Source organism: Salvelinus sp. IW2-2015, linkage group LG6.2, assembly GCF_002910315.2.
Source record: "Salvelinus sp. IW2-2015 linkage group LG6.2, ASM291031v2, whole genome shotgun sequence".
Classification (NCBI taxonomy): Eukaryota; Metazoa; Chordata; class Actinopteri; order Salmoniformes; family Salmonidae; genus Salvelinus; species Salvelinus sp. IW2-2015.
Window position 1 is genome coordinate 7998430 of NC_036846.1, and position 23087 is coordinate 8021516.

A 23087-nucleotide genomic window follows, 5' to 3' on the forward strand; every position below is an offset into this window, starting at 1 on the left:
ACTTTTAAAAATCCACCTCTCTAAAAACAAGTCTCTCACCGTTGCCGCCTGCTATAGMCCACCCTCTGCCCCCAGCTGTGCTCTGGATACCATATGTGAACTGATTGCCCCCCATCTAGCTTCAGAGCTCGTGCTGCCAGGTGACCTAAACTGTGACATGCTTAACACCCCGGCCATTCTACAATCTAAGCTTGATGCCCTCAATCTCACAGAAATTACCAATGAACCTGCCAGGTACAACCCCAAAGCCGTAAACACGGGCACCCTCRTAGATATCATCCTAACCAACTTGCCCTCTAAATACACCTCTGCKGTTTTCAACCAAGATCTCAGCGATCACTGCCTATTGCCTGCATCCGTAATGGGTCARCGGTCAAACGACCTCCACTCATCACTGTCAAACGCTCCCTGAAACACTTCAGCGAGCAGGCCTTTCTAATCGACCTGGCCCGGGTATCCTGGAAGGATATCGACCTCATCCCGTCAGTAGAGGATGCCTGGTTATTTTTTTTAAATGCCTTCCTCACCATCTTAAATAAGCATGCCCCATTCAAGAAATGTATAACCAGGAACAGATATAGCCCTTGGTTCTCTCCAGACCTGACTGCCCTTAACCAACACAAAAACATCCTGTGGCATTCTGCATTAGCATCGAACAGCCCCCGTGAAATGCAACTTTTTAGGGAAGTTAGAAACCAATATACACAGGCATTTAGAWAAGCCAAGGCTATCTTTTTCAAGCAGAAATTTGCTTCCTGCAACACAAACTCAAAAAAGTTCTGGGACATTGTAAAGTCCATGGAGAACAAGAGCACCTCCTCCCAGCTGCCCACTGCACTGAGGATAGGAAACTCTGTCACCACYGATAAATCCACTATAATTGAGAATTTCAATAAGTCTTTTTCTACGGCTGGCCATGCTTTCCACCTGGCCACCYCTACCCCGGTCAACAGCACTGCACCCCCCACAGCAACTCGCCCAAGCCTTCCCCATTTCTCCTTCTCCCAAATCCAGTCAGCTGATGTTCTGAAAGAGCTGCAAAATCTGGAACCCCACAAATCAGCCGGGCTAGACAATCTGGACTCTTTCTTTCTAAAATCATCTCCCAAAATTGTGATTTCCCAAAGATTGGGATTCCCCAAAGATTGGAAAGCAGCTGCGGTCATCCCCTCTTCAAAGGGGGGGCCCTTGACCCAAACTGCTACAGACCTATATCTATCCTACCCTGCCTTTCTAAGGTTCTTCGAAAGCTAAGTTAACAAACAGTCACCGACCATTTCGAATCCCACCGTACCTTCTCCGCTATGCAATCTGGTTTCAGAGCTGGTCATGGGTGCACCTCAGCCACGCTCAAGGTCCTAAACTAATCTTAACCGCCATCGATAAGAAACAATACCTGCCAGCGTTTCATTGACCTGGCCAAGGCTTTCGACTCTGTCAATCACCACATCCAATCGGCAGACCAACAGCTCTTGGTTTCTCAAATGATTGGCCTCGCTGGTTCACCAACTACTTCTCCGACAGAGTTCAGTGTGTCAAATCTGAGGCCTGTTGTCCGGGCCTCTGGCAGTCTCTATGGGGTCGCACAGGGTTCAATTTTTGGGCCGACTCTCTTCTCTGTATATATCAATGATGTCGCTCTTGCTGCTGGTGAGTCTCTGATCACCTCTACACAGACGACACCATTCTGTATACTTCTGGCCTTCTTTGGACACCTGTGTTAACAACCCTCCAGACGAGCTTCAATGCCATACAACTCTCCTTCCGTGGCCTCCAACTGCTCTTAAATACAAGTAAACATAAATGCAGCGCTCTTCAACCGATCGCTGCCTGCACCTGCCCGGCTGTCCAGCATCTCTACTCTGGACGGTTCTGACTTAGAATATGTGGACAACTACAAATACCTAGGTGTCTGGTTAGACTGTAAACTCTCCTTCCAGACTCACATAAAAACATCTCCAAGCTAAAGTTAAATCTAGAATTGGCTTCCTATTTCGCAACAAAGCATCCTTCACTCATGCTGCAAACATACCCTCGTAAAACTGACCATCTTCCCGATCCTCGACTTTGGCGATGTCATTTACAAAATAGCCCCAACACCTACTCAACAAATTGGATCAGTGCCATCCGTTTTGTCACCAAAGCCCCTTATGCTACCACCCACTGCGACCTGTACGCTCTCGTTGGCTGGCCCTCGCTTCATACTCGTCCCCAAACCCACTGGCTCCTGGTCATCTACAAGACCCTGCTAGGTAAAGTCCCGCCTTATCTCTGCTCGCTGGTCACCATAGCTGCACCTACCCGTAGCACGCGTTCAGCAGGTATATCTCACTTGTCACCCCCAAACGCAATTCCTCCTTTGGACGCCTCTACTTCCAGTTCTCTGCTGCCAATGACTGGAACGAACTACAAAAATTCTGAAACTGGAAACACTTATCTCCCTCCCTACTTTAAGCACCAGCTGTCAGAGCAGCTCACAGATCACTGCACCTGTACATAGCCCATCTATAAATAGCCCAAACAACTACCTCTTCCCCTACTGTATTTATTTATTTATTTATTTTGCTCCTTTGCACCCCAGTATTTCTACTTTGCACACTCATCTACTGTCAAATCTACCATTCCAGTGTTTTAAATGCTATATTGTATTTACTTCGCCACAATGGCCTATTTATTGCCTTTACCTAACCTTATCTCACCTCATTTGCTCACATTGTATATAGACTTATTTTTCTACTGTATTATTGACTGTATGTTTGTTTTACTCCATGTGTAACTCTGTGTTGTTATATGTGTCGAACTGCTTTGTTTTATCTTGGCCAGGTCGCAGTTGTAAATGAGAACTTGTTCTCAACTTGCCTACCTGGTTAAATAAAGGTGAAATAAAATAAATAAAAAATTAACGTTTAGATGGAGTATTTGGCTTTTTTGGCTGCCAGAGCCAGTCTACCTCTGAAAATAATATGTTAAATCCTTGGACCTTAAGGAGTAACGGTAGGCTCCTTAAGAGTACATATTGGGCTACATACAATGTCTACAGCTATACACATCATTCCCAATAATACAATCACGAATGTAACATTATAATTAAATATAAAGAACATTTCACAAGTCAAAGTACAACGATTTATGCATAATTCATTAGTGTTTTAAATCTTCACATTGTCGGCTTCACAACAAACAGTTGACAGCTCCAGCACCCTGATAATGCCACATAATCAGATGGTCTCATGATTTAATTCACCATACYTGAGTTGGCTGGCCTGGTTATTTCCCCAAAACAGTCCTGAAACATTGTATACATGATGTGTAATATATACATACAGAATGTGTAGTTATTAGATCAGTGTAAGGGGAAAAAATTGCTTAATCTTCCTGTTTCCGTGTTTTATTACCAGGTATACTGGGGAAAACCCACACTGACCATGGGGAAAGAGCTATTGCATAAATCCCACAATGCAGGTTTGATTGAATTCTGTCCACACCAATATAATATAATAMCTGGATGGGATGGTTCAAGGCATGCCCATCCTTCTGTGTGACCTCTGTATGTGGGGAATGTTTCAGCAGAGGATCTACCAGGCCTAAATRCAAAATAAAAAATATAACATGAGAGCAACCCACACAGACTGCATTCTCCAGTCCACAGTGTACTGCTGCACAAAAACTAACTTTGGTCTGTTGGGTCCATGGTTGTGTCCAAAGTCTTTTGGAGCATGCCAGGAAGCAGGCTCTAGTCTGGGCATACACGTGCCCTCACTTGTGAAATTTGTTCCTTGCAACTGTATAGTCATGGGTCTGTTGCAAATAGAGACAGCTTTTCAGCTTGATGAAAGTGTTATAAACAACTCAAGGCCTCCAGGTCATGAATTACACCAGAAGCATAGGTAGTTACCTTGGGGGAGTTTGCCTGTAAAAAATGTAATTGACACACACCAGCTGGTCATGATCAAATAAAAAAACATTTAAAAAAAAACATTCTCGCTAACACAATATTCAAGAGAAACATAATTATCATGGACACAATGTATCACAACGAATCGCCGTCCGCCACGGGGTGGCGCTTGTATATTATATTTGACATCGGTACACTGCCTCAATCAACATTTTAACAAAGATTGTTATAATTCAACCAAGATGAACCACAGACTGTCGTTTCAAATCGAAACAAATTAGTCAGTGGGCAGAACAAACAAGAGGTGGGCAGAGCCAAGCTCGAGCTAGAGAGATCCTATTGGTGCGTTCTAGCATATATTCTACAATAAGTCTACATATAAGTCTACAAAACTTAGTGCACTCTGTTCGTAACAGGTTATAGTTTTGGGAATAGAAAACTGTATTGAGATCAAATGTTTTATCGATGAGAAAATTAGCAGAATGTCGAACAAAATCCATCTCGTTCCATCTTCTCCCACTGCCGGCCACTGGGCTTCCTCTCACTATCACATTTGGTAACGTTAGTGAGTCGAAACGCTAAGAGGATRCTTCACATTTATACATCCGGTGAAATATCTGTCTCAGACAATATAATTTTAATGCAGATTTGATCAAAACATTTTTTGCAGTTGATTAATTCTATCAATGGAGGTCACATATGCCTTGATCTCATTGTCCAATGAAATAAAGCCTGCTTTTAATTTAGTCTTCCATTTGAAATCATTGTTACTAACAGACTGAATGTTTCATATTAAAAGGAACAATAATATAAAACCAAAGATACCCTAAATAAACAGTTTMATAACTTTCTACCACATGTTGTTATTTATTTACAATGACAATTGAATTTCATAGTTTTATTTTATTTCCATCTGTCAAACAAAGAAAAAAGTTTAGAAAGACCAACTTCAGTTGGTCAGTGTATATATAAAGGAAATCCAACCATTAACATTTACAAGCATATCATAGAAGATATAACTACTACCAGCACTTTATTGCTTGGGGTGTATTCATTACGTCTTGTAACWGAAACCGTTTAGCGTTTAATAAYCAAACGGAAGCAAACGAAGCAAGCGGAACGAAATGGGGAGGGACCTAAATTATTTGTTCAATAGAAACTCGTTTTCGTTACAAAACGTTTTCCTTTTGGAGTAAACGGTTTCTGGTGAAAAATCTTTTGCAACAGAATAGGCGTAATGTCATGTAACTGTACGCACACTMGGTTCTTCATAAGGGTCCGTCGTGAGGGAGCTTGAGCAGAGTTGCAGGCAGTGAATGGACCCTGAGAGTGCGCTAGTTTGAAATTGAAAAGTGTCGCGGTAGCTTTTGATAAAGAATATCCTCAAGACGAAGCAGCTGCATTATAAGTTGGATGCACTGTTGAGYGCTACATCCCGAGGGGTTTGCGCTGATTGTACGGAGATTGTGATAACTGGTTATATGACATCCCTTGAGAAAGCAAGAACAAGATGTATGTCAGGAGAAGTTCAGTATTATCATAAGGAGATGTATACTTGGAATAGGCAGAGGAGGTTTAAGAGAGAGCGGGAGGAAGATGGTGAGCTTGAGTCGGTTAAAAATAGCAGAAAAAGGGAGATGGTTTGTTAAAGAAGAATGGTTTGTTAAAGAAGAATGGTAGAAAGTGTAAGCGGAGTGAGCTGAAGACAGGAGGAGAAATGGAAGTGAATGAGGGCAAAATATCAGAGGTGGTAGGTGTGGTGAAGTTCTCGGAGCCCGAGGCTTGCACAGAGGGTCAGGATAAAGATGAGTCTGTGACAGTAGGAGTGAAGTTTTTGGCTGATCCATTTATGGTTTCGGGGTGGGTGAAAACAGAGTTGGGTACTGTGGAATCGGTGAGGGTAACCAGAAGTGGTCTTGTGATAATTGTTTGTGTTTCTGCTGGTCAGAGGGAGAAGGAGCTCTGTCTTAAACGAATGGGGCACGAAATGTGAATTGTTTCGCTCTCAAGAAAAGGGCRCCATTGAAAGGAGTGATTACTGCGGTAGCAGTAAATGTAAAAGTTGACCAACTGAAGAGGAAGATTCCCGGTGTTTGTGATGCTCGTCGTTTGGTGCGACGCAGACAGGGTGGCGAGAGGTGAAACTGAAGTCATTGTCTGTTCTTTTGAGTTTTGATGTTGAGTCTTTGCCCGACAAAGTGATGTGAGGATATATAAGTTATACTGTATGAGCTTTTGTGCCGAATACGTTACATTGTTACAGGTGTCAAGCTTATGGGCATGTGGCAGCAGTGTGTAGGAGGGAGGTTCCTAGGTGTGAGAAGTGTGCAGRAGGGCATGAGACAAAGGAATGTGTAGCATGAGGGAAAGTAGTGGTATGTGTTAATTGTCGGGGTTCCCATGGTGCTGGGGTTCAGAAATGTCCCGTGTGAGAGAGGCAGGTTGAGGCTTCCAGGGTGAGAGTAGTGCAGAAGTTGTCATATGCTGAGGCRGTGAAGAAAGTAGAGGAAGATGGGTCAAGGAGGAGGGATCCTAAGAGGAGTGGTGTGAGTAGTAGATCTGTACCAGTACAAAGGGATCTTTAGCATTTATAGCAATGGTTATCAACTGTGCTACAGGGATGGAACATAAGTCACAGAAAATGTAGGTTGTGGTGGCAGCTGCAGAGAGCTATTTGGGTGTGCAAGACTTGWCATCAGAAGAGTTACAGGGTCTGTTAAGTGGTGATGTTCCATCCTTTCAGGTTGTTGGCATGAGTTAGGACTAAATATATTTAAATAGTGGAGTAGGGTGGTGTTATTTTTATTTGATTTGTTTTGAGAATTTTTTGTGAGTGTAGTGTTATAGTAGGGTATTTTGTTTATCTAGTAGGTGGCGGTAATGCAACATATTGGATGCGAACCGCCGTTAAACCTTGTCGAAGAAGAAGAAGTTCTTCGTAGGGCAGACTCCTTCCTTTCTGCTGCAGTTCACATGGAAGATGTCACTTGAACCAGCCACGAATTTCTGTTGGGGTCTCCACAAGGAAATGGCTGAGGGATTACGTAGTTTTTTTCCAAATTGTASAACTCTGACGTTACTTCTTTAATCSTGGACGCTAATATTTTAATTACACTAGCATTATACCATCGGATATGTGTGTTTTGAGTTTAGTTGAAGTCAATTTGGCCAACACAACGGGAAACGAATCATTTGGAGAATCTCAYCTCGGACTTGCTGCTGTTAGTTTACCTAGCGATAACACCTGATATAGCTAGCTAAATAGTTTTAAGTAATTTGGGACAGTTAGTAGTGATGGCTGGTATTAACTTKAGGGAGGCTTTTACAACAAAATAACAAATTTCTTATACGAAATACGACTAAAGTACAAGCAAGCTGAAGGATACAACTTTTTCTTGAAGTTGTCTCGAGCGAAAATGAACAATTGTACCGTTAGCATCTAGCTAGCAAATTATCTAACGGTAGCTAGTTGACAGTGACGTCAGTGGAAATTGGGTATGGTGTTGCAACTTTGTAACGTCAACGTTACCTACTTTAGATTTGTTTATCAATTTAACTAGCTACAGCAGCTGATTTAGCATAGCATGCTAATGATGCGGGATTCAACTGTGAATTTCAGTGTTCTCCATAGAACTTGCAAATTGGTCGTCATTCTTTGTTTTCTCCATATTTCGGTCACATTCATTTTTTACGTGAGGTCGTTAGATATTCCATTTTCTTTTGCACAAAATCAGCAAGCACACACAGCGAAAAAGCAAGACCAAACTACATCAAAGGACACCAAACCTGACGTGGTTGAAACGAATCGCTTTTCTGTAGACAACGTGACATCTACATTCACCAAAGAACTTGTAAAATGTCTTGACACTTCGCCACTGCTTGGTAAGTAGCTATGAATGTGTTGCCAAAACTAATAACGAGTCGATGGCAACTAATATTTAATCAACATTGCATAATCAATATTTCTGACGTATGCTGTAGACTCACTGGTACGTTTTATAGTCATATGATGCCTGGTTGGTAGTCTTGCCAAAAGTGGTTTTTATCAGCAAACAATAAAAGTTGTTGGCCATGTAAATCGGACACAGTCATTCATTCATCTGCTCTGATGATGAATGGGTAGAGCTTGCCATACATATGTCGCTTTAATCTGTATCTTAATGCAACCTACAAGCGCCAAGTATAAMCAGTTAGCCACCAGTCGATGTCTTAGTTATTTTATGACCCCCTTCCTTAGCCTCTAGGGTTTGGTATTTCACTTATTCATACAATAGGTATATCTATGGCCACACGCCCACACCCTTATGTAACAGTTTTGCTTCCGTCCCTCTCCTCGCCCCTACCTGGGCTCGAACCAGGGACCCYCTGCACACATCGACAACAGTCACCCTCGAAGCACGGTTACCCATCGCTCCACAAAAACTACTTCAAGGTCTCAGAGCGAGTGACATCTCCGATTGAAACCCTATTAGCGCGCACCCCGCTAACTAGCTAGCCATTTCACACCGGTTACACTTACATTATTAATGCATAGCATAGTGCTCTTGAATGAGCAGCTTTGCTTGTTTCCACAAAGGTTTGTTGTTGTTCAGTGGCCTTCTCTCTTAGCTCAGGTTTAAAAAAATAATAAAAAATAAATGGTTTATGCAGCTGTGCCCCGAGCTGATCTGTCCCTCTGCCACAAAACCCTGACTGCTCCACAGGTGGGAATCGGTGGATTAAAGTGGTGTGCACATTCTCCCCTCAGCTGACTTGGAGATTGAATTGAAAAGCAATGCAGTCTAGGAACATCAACCTCCAGGTCACATTACAGAAAACAATACAATAAGTTCACTACATCATATATGCAGTTTAACCTTTTGTTATTTTTTGTATGGCTTTTGTAATTTGACCWACTGTTGCTACTTGTGTAAGCCACTGGCATATAGGAGCCACACTATTGTGTTTAATAATAAAACAGCTGAGAGGTTATTGTCAGCAGAAAAGGCAGTCGCAGGAGATTGGAGAACTAGGCTGGATTTTCTTACAATAGTATATTAGGCCTACAATATTAACAGATTTTACATGCTATTTCCATTGGCTCTACTGAAATCATCAGTTATCAGGGCTGTTGTAGATAGAGCCCTGACAAAATTGTATAAGACTTCCCTTCTCTCCCGTTCTCATCCAGTGGGCCCACTGCGAATTGAGTTCTCTRACCCAGTCAGCCTTGATGTGGTAAGGAAGGAGAACCCCAATCTTCAGAATGGGGGGCGCTTCAAGCCCAAAGACTGTGTGGCCCTCCAGAAGGTGGCTATCATCATCCCTTTCCGCAACCGCGACGAGCACCTCAAGTTCTGGCTGTACTACCTCCATCCCATCCTTCAGCGCCAGCAGCTGGACTACGGCATCTACGTTATCAACCAGGTGAGTCCTTCCCGGCCCCTGTCTTCCCTCTGTCTGTGTGGAGTAGTTGGTAGTGCTGAGCGATTATTGGAATTCCATTTTGTTTGTTTTTTCTGTGAGCTCAATGCGAACATCGCACAGTTTCTCTAGAGATAAATCAAATCGAGCCTGAACTGTGCAATGTAGTAGGCAGTTGTTGTTTCCAACAGGCCAATATTCTACATAGTTTAGCGCATAAAACATGGTAATTAACTACAATGACCATAATCCATTGCGCATGCAAAACAAAAAATTATACGTCATTTTTAAAATAATCAAACCGACTTCAAAAATCATTAATCACTCGTAGTGGGACAAGTAGTAAGATTTTAACCAGTGAGAAAATCTTAGTGCAGGGAGTGCCCCTTTTTAATTAGGTGGTTTTAATGCATGAAACCAACAAAGGTGGTCTSTATATTTCAAATATAGGATAGCTAGAGTTTACTGGTACGGTAAACCACAAGTACAGGTACTTTTGCCGTATTTTATTTGGGTTTGTTTTTTACGTGTTAGCCTAGGCTATGTCAAAAGAAAAGGGCATCAAGCTCCCAAATGACAGGCTGTAATGGCAGTTGCCAAGTGACTAGTTGAGAGATGTACTGGTAGATTTGTTTTCTTGTGGAGTAACTCTTCTGTGACAGAGACATATGGGCAATTACATGGTAACGGTTTACGCTGAGACTCAGATTTTTAAGGTTTAACATAAAATACAACTCTATGCACAAGGACTACACTTTCAATACTTTTCACAGAAAATTTTACAAAAACACATTGATAGGAAAAACTGTGCAGATACAAAGTTTRGTAAMAATAAAACYGAGGGAGATTTGATCGTAATTCTGTTGCCAAACTTTCTTTCCAGTAAATATACACTACTGTTCAAAAGATGGCGTCACTTAGAAATGTCCTTGTTTTTGAAAGAAAAGCACTTTTTTTTTGTCCATTTTAAAATAACATCAAATTGGTCAGAAATACAGTGTAGACATTGTTAATGTTGTAAATTACTATTGTAGCTGGAAACGGCTTATTTTTTAATGGAATATCTACATAGGCGTACAGAGGCCCATTATAAGCAACCATCACTCCTGTGTTCCAATTGCACGTTGTGTTAGCTAATCCAAGTTTATAATTTTAAAAGGCTAGAGGCTATTAGAAAACCCTTTTGCACTTATGTTAGCACAGCTGAAAACTGTTGTCCTGATTTAAAGAAGCAATAAAACTGGCCTTCTTTAGGCAGGTTGAGTATCTGGCGCATCAGCATTTGTGGGTTTGATTACAGGCTCAAAATGGCCAGAAACAATACTTTCTTCCAAAACTCGTCAGTCTATCATGAAGGCTATTCCATGCGAGAAATTGCCAAGAAACTGAAGATCTCTTACTACTCCCTTCACAGAACAGCGCAAACTGTCTCTAAGCAGAATAGAAAGAGGAGCAGGAGGCCCTGTTGCACATCTGAGTAAGAGGACAAGTACATTAGTGTCTAGTTTGAGAAATGAATGCCTCACAAGTCCTCAACTGGCAGCTTCATTAAATAGTACCCGCAAAACACCAGTCTCAACGTCAACAGTGAAGAGGCAACTCCGGGATGCTGGCCTTCTAGGCAGAGTTCCTCTGTCCAGTGTCTGTTCTTTTGCCCTTCTTAATCTTTTTATTGGCCAGTCTGAGATATGTCTTTTTCTTTGCAACTCTCCGGGTTTGGCCGGTGTAGGCCATCATTGTAAAGAATTTGTTCTTAATAACTGACTTGCCTAGTTAAATTTAAAAAAGGCCCACCTGTTAATTGAAATGCATTCCAGGTGACTACCTCATGAAGCTGGTTGAGAGAATGCCAAGAGTGTGCAAAGCTGTCATCAAGGCAAAGGGTGGCAATTGGAAGAATCTCAAATCTCAAATATATTTTGATTTGTTTAAAGTTTTTTGGGTTATTACATGATTCTATATGTGTTTCATAGTTTTGAGGTCTTCACTATTGTTCTAGAATGTAGAAARTAGTAAAAAAATAAAGARTCCCTTGAATGAGTAGGTGTTCTAAAACTTTTTACTGTTTAAATTGTTCAAAGTAGTCATTGCGCATAGAGTTGTATGGTTTGTTGAACTTTGAAATGAATGGTTGTTGTTTGGCATACATTTTAAAGTGGARAAATCRGAGTCTCGGTGTAATTCCGTTACTGTGGAATTGCCCAAATGTCTGTTTTCMATAAAGGAATTCCTTGCTTTAGTCAAGAGGAAAAAGTAGGCTAGTGTCCAAATAACTCTTGCCTCCCTTCCTTCTTTAAAGAACTCCTACAATTCGCAGTAGGCCTAATCCTTTGTGTTCCCATCTATGGGGAAGAAATCAGATCTGGCAACATAGTGCCAGCATTTGTCTCTGCGTCTGTTCTTTGTCCATCAGCAATTTCCTTTATTTATTCATGGTGTTTGCACAACCAAGAGACTCATGCTCTCTATCGTCAAACTAGCACTGAACACCAATGGACGTGGCACAAAATAGACAGTGGCTTTCAGACGGGGCTATCTCTGTCACTTTAAAGACCTGAGAGAACAKTCCTGTCTGGAATGCTCTTTTTATCCTCACACATTCCTGTTTCTTTTCATCAAGATCCTTTATTAAAGGAAAGCCTTTTTATGTATTCAAAGTGTATAGTGTTGRTTACAGATAACTAATAGAAGAATTCAACAAGGGTTGTACTTAAATGTGAATGCACAACATTTGGGCAACCTGGCCTGGGTACAAAATGTCCTGTCTTTTCCAGATGTAAAAATGATCAGTAGGCTTTATTTGGGCTTTTTATTGCAATCAAGTAGGCCAATTTTATTGTTTAGCGGTGCATGTTCTTACGCTACTTGACCAAAAGTATGTGGAAACCTGCTTGTCGAACATCTAATTCCAAAATCATRGGCATTGGTTCCCCCCTCCCCCTTTGCTGCTATAACAGCCCCCACTCTTCTGGGAAGGCTTTCCACTGGATGTTGGAACATTGCTGCGGGGACTTGCTTCCATTCAGCCACAATAACATTAGTGAGGTCGGGCACTGATGTTGGGCGATTAAGCCTGACTCGCAGTCGGCGTTCCAATTCATCCCAAAGGTGTTCGGTGGGGTTGAGGTCAGGGCTCTGTGCAGGCCAGTCAAGTTCTTCCACACCGATCTCAACAAACCACTTTTGTATGGACCTCACTCTGTGCACGGGGGCATTGTCATGATGAAACGGGAAAGGGCTTTTCCCAAACTATTGCCTCTAAGTTASAGGCACAGAATCGTCTAGAATGGTATTGTATGCTGTARCATTAAGATTTCCCTTCACTGGAACTAAGGGGCCTAGCCCGAACCATGAAAAACAGCACTAGACCATTATTCCTCCTCCCACCAAACTTTACAGTTGGCATTGGTGCAGGTAGCGTTCGCCTGGCWTCTGCCAAACCCAGATTTGTTCGTCGGGCTGCCAGATGGTGACGTGTGATTCATCACTCCAGAGAACACATTTCCACTGCTCCAGAGTCCAATGGAAGTGAGCTTTACACCCCTCAAGCTGAAGCTTAGCATTGCGCATGGTGATCTTAGGCATGAGTGTGGCTGCTCGGTCATGGAAACCCATTTCATGAAGCTCCTGGCGAACAGTACTTGTGCTGATGCTGCTTCCAGGCAGTTTGTAACTTGGTAGTGAGTGTTGCAACAGAAAACAATAMATTTTTTCGCGCATCAGCACTCAGCGGTCCTGTTCGGTGAGCTTGTGTGGCCTACCACTTCACGGCTGAGCCATTGTTGCTCCTAGATGTTTCCACTTCACAATAACAGCACTTACAGTTGACCGGGGAAGCTCTAGCTGGGCAGAAATTTTACGAACTGACTTGTTGGAAAGGTGGCATCCTATGACGATGCCACGTTGAAAGTCACTGAGAACTTCAGTAAGGCCATTCTACTGCCAAAGTTTGTCTATGGAAATTGTATGGTTGTGTACTCCATTTTATACACCTGTCAGCAACGGGTGTGGCTGAAATAGCCAAATCCACTMATTTGAAGGGGTGTCCACATACTTTTGGCCATTTGGTGTATCTAAAACCTTTGATGAAAACGGACAAGTTGACCATAGACATCACATCATTTGTATGCCTGCCGATGACTAGTGATCATGATAAGCACTTAGTGCCACAACAAGTTGGCTACTCTGTTTTGACAAATAGCCTAGCTACAAACTGGCCAGTGTTGGTCATTATCAATGGCAATCATTAGCCTGAGTGGTGCCACCTAAAACACTTTGGTTTCATGAAGTGAGGGCTTTCCTGCCTAAAATAAGGTTCTGTCTCCATCTCTCACTGACTATCTCCCCATTTGTAGAAATCTCTAAACATGAGGCCACAGACAAATGGGCAGAAACTCGTTTTGTGTGTGTGTGTGTGTGTGTGTGTGTGTGTGTGTGTGTGTGTGTGTGTGTGTGTGGTGATGCTGTAAATAGTTAGATGGAATTTTCACAGGTGTGGGGATTTACTGATTTATGGGAATATTAAAGTTGGCCTCGAGTATATTTGGAAATCAATCTGGCAAAAGGAGAAACTAGTATGAATGCCACTGCAGAGCCCAGAGTTGACAAGGTGAAAATGTAGTAGTTATTGGGTCACCTAATCCCATTTCACGCAAAGGCTGACCTTAACGTAGGATAACGATATCCATTCTTCTCAATATCCTTCAAGTCATCAACACTGTCTGGGTTAAAGCAAAGTAACTTTTGAACATTTTATTGACAACCAAAGTTAATACTAGCGTACAGAGCCATGTTGTAGATTAAATCTATTCCTATTTGATAAAAATGCGTATCAGTTCGGTGTAGTTCAATGGTCCATTTTAAGGACATGATTCTTTGCAGATGTAGGGGCTATTGGCACTTGCGAGGCCAGTACTGAGTTTCAGCTTGAAGGCATAACTTATTTCTCTTTCAGGTCTCATGCCAGGACATGAGTCTGTTGCCTCCCACCCACTAACAGGTAAAGTGTGGCAAACCAGCATGTTGTAGGGTGAACGCCACACCTAGGCTATACGCAGTAAATACATGGTTCTATTTGAGCATATAACCTTATTTTTTGTTTGTTGAGGATACTCCACTCCAGTCTCCTGCACAGGTAGCAAATTGGTGTCCACTGTAAAGAAAAGTAGCTTTAATGGCTGCTTTTATACTAATGGGCCAATCTGATTTTTTCCATAGTCAAGACAGGCCTAGCTATTGCTAGAGGGCTGTTCAATGCTGTTAAACACAATTATGGGGTCTTTATTGAAATTCTACTCAGTCTTTCTGTTTCTCTCTTCTCTCCTATTTCTCCTAGCCTTTCCTATCTTTTCCTCCCTTGTTTTATTTCCTCCTTTCCCTGGCCCCTTGCTCAAACCGCCGTCCTTTTGCATGTCAGGCGTATCTGGCCAATGGCTGTGGTCGCTGGAAGAGGTGAGACCGGTCCCCTGCTTGCTCTGGCCAATTGCGTGATCCCATGGGCTGAGGGGTTCTACTGGTAATATGGGATTATTTTCTCTCTATCTCATTGAATTAGAGATCTATTTTAGTCTCATGCTGTCTTCTTCACTTGCTTGTTTCCGTCTTTGCAAATGATCCACATCCTGTATTCCATTGAAGCTGTCATGCCCTGGAGGAGAGAGGGATGCATCACTTGGTGGAAGAAAAAAACACAAACTCACTCCCATAARCACACTCACAGACCTCTTTAGCGGATATTTATTTCAGACCGTAGCAGATGTCAATACGTTTATTTCAATCAGTGTACATGTCTGTCTCATATCACCACAATGTGTGACATGTGACTGACGGGGAAGTGCATCAGCAGAGAACACTACTGAACATTGAATCAATTGTCCAAGGGTTGGAACACCTCTTCAGATGACTTGAACCTCGCTGCTTTTTGGCATCCAGACCCTCTTCCTCATTTTCCTGTTCTTTTTAGATTAATTGTTGTCGTTTTAAAAATAAAAATACATGTTTTAATTAAAACACTAGCCACACTATTCTTTAATTTGAGAACCTCAGTCCTTGTTTCGATTGCATGTTGTTAGGTTTCGTCTACCTCCATTTGAGTATTTTAGACAATTTTGGTTCTATGGGTATTCAAGCTGAACTTTTTCAGGAGGACCATCAGATAAAGCCAGTGATATATGAGACGTGTCCATTTTGAAAGTCACACTGCCCACATTGAAGGCACATTGACAAAGAACAYGATGCTCCTGTTTTTTTAGCCAAAGGACACCGCACAGAGAATCATCCCAGGACACTGACGTACATTATCCCTGGTAACTGACCATGTATGCAGCCAGAGAACACAAAAAGAGAATAAAAATACCCACCCAACAAATAGTGGATGACATGCCAGCCTAGAATATGTTGGCTTAACAGAGGATTAAGTGTAAAAGCCTGTACAGACTACAATATGATATTCTGTCATTCAATCCCCCAATTTAAGGATATTTTGTCCCATTTTCATTAAGCTAGGGCAATGATTATAAGACGAGAATTGCTGAAACTCGATACTGCTTTAAGTTTCAAAATGGGAAATGGTTGTCTCCCAGATTTATCTATCCATGTCCATCAGCATTCCTTTGTTTTTGAGTCATAATAATTATCCTACACCTTAGAAAAATCTCTCCTTCCCATTAGAATTCTGTCTCTAGTTACATTCACTCTACATAAAGCGGTCACGAYCCATAAGCTCCTAAAATGCCACTGACATGTTTTTAGCACTATTAAATTGTATTCGAATCTGTTGATATACACACTTGAAAAGACCTAGTGTAACAGCTACATGAAGCCACAAAGAGCTGGGCCTGCAAAGCTTTGATGACCCTGCATCAGCAACACAGAATATGAATTTCAAGTTTGTATGTGCACGCACTCTTGATATTAAGGGTAAACGCATGTTTTCCAGCAAACAAGAAGATGCCTACACAACGTCATCAAAGACCAACGGCTCAAAGTCCTGTACTCTATACACCAATGTTTTTTAGTTGTCCAAACCAACTAGCTACACAAGTCTGGTACTTTTCTCTCCAAACTTCAGTGTAGGATGTTTGTAGCATTTAGTGCTCAGTCTCTGACACGTTTTTGTATTCCCAATCACATTATAATAGATAGCTCCCTGGATGGTTTAGTTTAGCCTTGGTTCTGGTGTAYACTTTAGTCCAATTCGACATGGGTGGCCAAACAATGAGGACCAGAGTTGCTCACTCCTGTCTAGACYATCACAAATAACTATTTAGTTTTACACGATTCACCTTCCAATTCCAAACCCATATTCTCTCCATTCAATCTCTAGGACGGTGATGAGATCTTTAACCGCGCCAAGCTCCTCAACGTTGGCTACACAGAGGCCCTGAAGGAGTACGACTATGGCTGCTTTGTTTTCAGCGATGTGGACCTCATCCCCATGGATGACCGCAACACCTACAGGTGCTTCAGCCAGCCCAGGCACCTGTCTGTCTCCATGGACAAGTTTGGCTTCAGGTAAGTCAACCCCTCCAACAGATGACCAGGCATTCTCCCCAGTCCACGGCGTTTTCGGCCTCTCCCCAGTCCACTGCACAGACATAGGACAGACACAAATGTGCATTCACATTGTCAAAGGCACACACACACACTGAGCTCATTTAGTAGGAGTGGCCACATAAAAGCTTAAAGAGCACCTGTGGATTCCATGATGTTCTATCCGTGTCACTCACTTCAAACAATTTGCTGCTGAATTACCACTGCGGTTACAGAGAGCTAACGGTAGACTTTGCTTGATTTTGCCTATTGAAAATTGACTTTTGTCTTTTTGTTTTGTTGTTGAATTTCTGGTTCTGCCTGTYTTTACCTCAGTAGCTGTCTATAGGTGTTTGCTGTGGGCATTTCAAACCAAGCCCTTTACTGGGTTTTAGTGATTGACCTCCACATTCCCCATGGGGTGGGGATGTAATTATAAAGGATATTTTATGGTTGGTAATGATTGCCGCCTTCCTTATTGATCACGTGACTGATCCTAACCAGGTTCTGTAAAAGATTAGCCAAGAATTAGGCTAGAAAGATTAGGCTATGTGTAAAGTATCACATGCCAAAGGAATAACATATTATTTAGTTTCTCCCTATTAAATGCACAAAGGCTTGTTTCTCCTTACCTCTGTCGGTAAGACAAGCAAGCATTTAGATCGCTAACACAATAGGCGGTGTTGGAAAGAGCTTGACATGTCATTTGATTTAGGCCCTCAATCTAGCTACACTAGTAGTAAACTGTTGCTCATTTGTATTTATTATGGATCCCCATTAGCTGCTGGGACTTKAATTGCCTCGAGTCGTGTGTTGAATAGCCTGCCTATAGACTTACAACATGCTCACATGAGCAGTACTGGCTTCAAAGGTCAGCTGTCACAATGGCTTAAATGCTAATCATTTTAGCCTTAGGTGGCAATGCTGTGTGTATCGCACGGTTTTGAACTGTTTTCTGCTTTGTGGCGTCCAGTGACCTGTAGCGCAAACTCCAGTTGGTTTAGCTGTTGCTCTACATGTGTAACACATCAGACAGGGAAGGGCTCTTGTGAGGCTACAGGCTTTCTTTGTGTTTGATGAAGGGATTTGGGAGCTTCTCTTCTGATACACAGCTCTGGGCCTACACAGCTRTAGGGCTTATGCTTGCCTAGGCGCTGATCTACAGTCAGTTTACCTCCGTTGTCTGCTTCTGATTTTAAGATTTCGATTAGTAAATTAAGCTGCTCCCAGATGTGACATCATAGTGCAGAGTGCGCCCTGTGTACAGGTCATAGAACAGGTCTCTCAGCTTCTAACTGGGCTTTTATGGGCGTCCTGTAACCAAATTCCTCCCTGTGTTGGACACACAACAGCTTGTGTCCTGTCACTGTGTCATGTTCCTCTAGGGGCATGCAGCTCACAGAGCATCCGGATGCAATATCCAGCAGGATTTGGGCAGGAAAGTCCAGCTCAAGGAGAGACGCCAAGCTCCCCTTGTTCGGTGACTAAATCCCACAATGGATGAATGTTTTTTTTCTTTTCATTCGATTTTCTTAATTGTGACGACCTTTCCAATGTTAGCCATGGGATTTAAAGAATTGCATTATAGCCAAGGATAATTCGTAGCGTGTCCAAAATCAACAAGAAAATGAGGCAGGGCTAATCCAGGGAGCCTCAGGCTCTCAGCTACACGTGGCCCTATAGTACACAGTGTACAGAGAGCCAGCATGTAACTTACAGAAGGCAGTGACGCGAAGAGGGTTTTTCTGCAGCACCGCATCTTCTAGGCATATACTTCTTTCTTGGAACACAACCACTGACTGCAATTTCTGTCGGGCCCCAAGTCCTTGACCCCTTCATTTGAGAGCTGTTTAAACTCTAAGTATCACTATGTATTTATTTATCTTTCTCTCTCCCGCTCTCTCTCTCGCTTTCTCTCAGGTTGCCGTACAACCAGTATTTTGGCGGCGTGTCGTCAATGAGCAAGGAGCAGTTCCTCAAGATCAACGGCTTCCCCAACAACTACTGGGGCTGGGGAGGGGAGGACGACGACATTTTCAACAGGTCAGAGTCCGCGCACCCACTCTCAGACTAACGTCTGTGGCGTATTAGGACTCCATGTAAAAGTCAGCAGCAGGACAGCAAGAAATACGACTCCAAATAATTCATATTTATTGGGTAAAGTGTTAGCCAAGGTTACACATTAAACGGTTTTCTTGTTCAATGTCGAAGCCCCATCACATAGTAACATAGGCCTAGTTCTTGTCACTCGTCAGTGACACTCGTCAGCATTGTTCCAACTTGTCCCCGAGGGTGCCTTTTTATGCCACTACCACCATTTGCTCTTGAAGGAAATGTTAATGTGTTAAAAGAGTTATGGCTCCTTCAGACACAGTCTGACCTTTCCTGAAATAAGACTAATCGGGTACTTTGCAGGGATTGGAACCATAAATATTTTTGTTCTGTTCCAACGAACAAAAATACAGTTYTGAACCGGTTCGAACCAAAAATGATTACCGGTTTATATCGTTCCCTTAACCTGTGAAAACATTTAACTTATTAAATTAGTTCACCAATCAGTGTGGCTAGAGCAGGCAAGCTAGTTGTTTACATGTGTGATTGACAGACAAGTGTAGCCTATGGCTCAGGACACAGATGGGGGGAGAGAGGGTTGAGGAGGCTTGAAGCACTGGGCATCTTATGACAGGCATTATCTGAGTTGGGTCCACAGAATTATACCAAGGAGGAGCGGCTTCTATGGAGGAACTTTGAATGTCCTTTTAGCTAGCTAGCTCACAAGCTTGAGCAGAGCAGCACCACTACCTTTTTGTAGTTAAATTCAATGTGATAACTATGCCTAAAGTATCCTTAAATGGATTAACTTCAATGCTAGTTTTCTCTAGCGAATTAAAAATCTCCATCTTCTGAATCTCACTTGTAACGTCAGTACATTAGCCTAGGCATCGCAGGTAGCCTAAACACTGGCAAAGATTTAGCGCTTAGCTTTTTTTCTGGAACGTAAAATAACGTTAACTGGTTAACATGCTTTTAAAATAACAGTATTCATCACTTTCTTCCCGTTTCTGTTCCTTGAAAAATTCTGTTTTTCGGTTTCGTTCCCTGAACCAGTTCCAACTCCTGGTACTTTGCATGTTTTTCTTTGTTTAACTTAATTTACAGTATCTCCTGTTCCAGAGCCAGTTTTGATCAGTAGTGTGATCCAAGCTTTGCTGGATTTGGCATTAAATTAGCTCTACAAAACATATACTGTGCCTTGTTAACCTGTTTCTTTTAGGCATATGTAACCCTATACTTGCTCTATAGACCAGGCAAACTGAATTAAAGAACAACTCCACACTTTGGTGAATGCCCAACAGCGCACGGTGTTTTTGTCTCTTCTGCTTTTCGTAGGTCTTCGTAGGGGTTGGTTTATAATTCRCCTCATCCATTTTGATTGTGAAACTGTAAACTGGCAGACTGGACGTTTCCAGAGACGATCAATGTTATTCACGGCGTTCGGGAAGCTTTTGTAGCTGTATCGCTGAACCCAGCTACACAAATGTGACTTGTTATGTAATAAGCAAGGCCAATTTGCATCTCTTCCAGAGACTGAATGAAAATCAAAGAACTTGTTTTACTCCCTTTCACGTCTATCCGAATTTTAATTGCCCAGTTTTTGTTTATTTCACTAGTGTAAAAAAAGGTGCAGATTTTCTCCTTGGAGTTAAACTTTTTTGCAACTGCGGTCCAGTGTTTTAGTTAGACGGGGGTTCTGACGCATGTTGCTGCTGTCTTTTAACAGGCTGAGCTCCAGGGGGATGACCATCTCGCGGCCCAGCGGAGCCGTGGGGAAATGCAGGATGATCCGCCACAACCGGGACGGTGGGAACGAAGACAACCCTCAGAGGTGAGGTTCCCCCTTGTGAACAGTACTCCTGCACTATGCTCAGGGGCGGTATTTCAATCTATAATGGTACGGCCTCTGTCTTCATTCACTTCCTTTCACATGAATATAGCCAAACTGGATTTGATAGGAGTACGCGTTTGGTCCACCTAGTTTCAGCTATATTGCTTTCACCTATCCAGCTCTGTCAGATCTGTAAAGGAGAGCAGAAGAGATGGAACAATAGGTGAACCCTCTCCTAGGCTCTCCTTTCCTTCTCCACACAAGGATCCGTTCACTCGCTACTGTTCCCCTTGACGTCATTTCTCACGAACGCTGGCTGACTTTCTGAACTTGGACATTCTTCTCCGTACCGACGCAAACTTAATAGAATATAAAAGTCTGGGAAAACATTGGCGTGCAATGTGTTTATTATCACGCGAAGCCGCAGTGATAAGCCACTTAATCCTTAATCTCTATTGAAATCACTATGTAGATATTACATTAGCACTTTGATTTGTTTGATTGTCATGTAGTTTTATGTTTAATCAAGTGACGGTTGTTGTGAAATCCAAAAGAGATGTTTGCCATAGGCTACACCTTAAACAAAAGACATGGTTCCTAAACCACGATATTGAATTGTGGTTGAACTGTTGTTTTTGGTTCYAGGTTCGACCGCATCGCCCACACCAGGGAGACGATGAACAAAGACGGCATAAAAACCCTGTCGTACAAAGTGGTCAAAGTGGAGAAGGATCAATTATACACCAAAATTACTGTGGACGTGGGRAAAAAAGACTGAGAGAACCAATAAAACATGAACAGCCTTGACAACCTGTGGTGGATGCGGTAACCAAATGTGCCTTGACATTATAAATAATGATATGCCTTGGACTCTTTGGACTATAGAGAATGACTGATCTGATCAGCAAACAAACGTTCCCTTTATTTTCGGCCTTTGCACATCCGATGGTGAATTGAACTGGGATTCCAGCTTTTTCTTCATAGGATCCATAAATCATTGACACCAGGAATGACCGTTGACATTCAGTACATTGACACACTGTTGGTTTCCTATTGGGCTTGTACGTACTCCACTCTCTCTCTTTTTGAAGATTGCTGCTGCGACAAAGTCCTTTGTGAGCCATTTTGTCTTGAGGGGTGGTTGTAAAATGAGTCATTGATTGTCCTATGCATCGGGGACTCTTAATTAATTTTGTTGTATGTCTATTTCTTTCTAGTACTGTTGATGTTGTCGTTTTGGCATCATTGTAGTTTTCTGTTACTTTTGGGAGATTTATTGCTATTCCTTTGCTGATCGAGCAGGGTTGCAACCCATTCAATGCCAAGTGCTCAGGCCAAAGATGGAACTCTACAATTTGAAGTTCAATAACAAACCAAGTCACTTTATTTTTTATTTTTTTTCAAAGGCAACCAAACAATGATCTTAAGATTTGTTGTACTTTTGGATGCGTTCACAGCCTTTTGATGGAGCATCAAAGGGCCTAGAACTCCAAAAATAGGTTGTTTAAAAGTCCCAATCCCATGATAGTTATATTAGAGAAGGGGTCCTTAAGGGTATTTGAACTATCTTGAAAGTGTCTCCGCTGAAGCTCCCTTCCCTGTGAAGAGCACCATTCCAGGTAGCCTCTAAGGAGGCCTCTCCCTGGTGGAAAATAGGTACCTGAATGTATTTGCCTGGTGGTGTTGTGTGTGTGTGTGTGCCCTGAGGTAAAATGCTACCATGCTGTTGTCTGTTACGAGTGACTGGCGTTCTACTTTTTTTGTGTTGGTCTAAGAGAGTGGGTTCTTTTTTTGTGTTGGTCTAAGAGAGTGGGTTCTATGCTGAAAAGGATCCTCTTGTAGTCCGTGTATGTCTAAGGAAGTGTGAGGGTTWGAAAAACAAGCATTTTGCATCCTCAATACGTAGTAATCAATACCCTTAAAGATATCCGCATGTTCTTAAACTGGACGGTCACCATGTCTTCCTCACAGGTACATTATAGATCCTCATATACAGTGAAAATGACTCAAGCTTGTGAGCTATGGGGCATGACGTTGCACAAGTAAAGTTAGTAACTCAATCTTGAGAAAAAAGGCCATTGAGATTTCTGACTGGATGGAACAGAATAATTGTGCTGTCCATACTTAGGCTTACATGTTTGCCATTTCTCTCCTGACTGCTTCTTAATTATATCAGTGCTGGTGTCTGGAGAATCTATAAAATGACTGCCATTTCTGCCTTACCTAAATAAACTTGAAAATATAAATTARTTGGTCAACATTTTTATATTGACATTTTAGTCATTTAGCAGACACTGACTTACAGGAGCAATGAGGGTTAAGGGCCTTGTTAAAATGCACATTGACAGAGTTTTCACGTATTTGGCTTGGGGA

At 42.2% G+C, this 23087-nt stretch overlaps 1 protein-coding gene across 1 annotated transcript; it reads left to right on the forward strand.

Annotated features, from left to right (window-relative positions):
* Positions 1–6842: 6842 nt before the first annotated feature.
* LOC111965773 (beta-1,4-galactosyltransferase 1) lies at positions 6843–22963 on the forward strand. Its single transcript, XM_023990058.2, has 6 exons — positions 6843–7777; positions 9066–9301; positions 16623–16810; positions 18749–18871; positions 20610–20714; positions 21360–22963. The coding sequence occupies exons 1-6, from the start codon at positions 7480–7482 to the stop codon at positions 21490–21492; spliced, it is 1083 nt and encodes a 360-aa protein (XP_023845826.1). The 5' UTR covers positions 6843–7479; the 3' UTR covers positions 21493–22963.
* Positions 22964–23087: the final 124 nt, after the last annotated feature.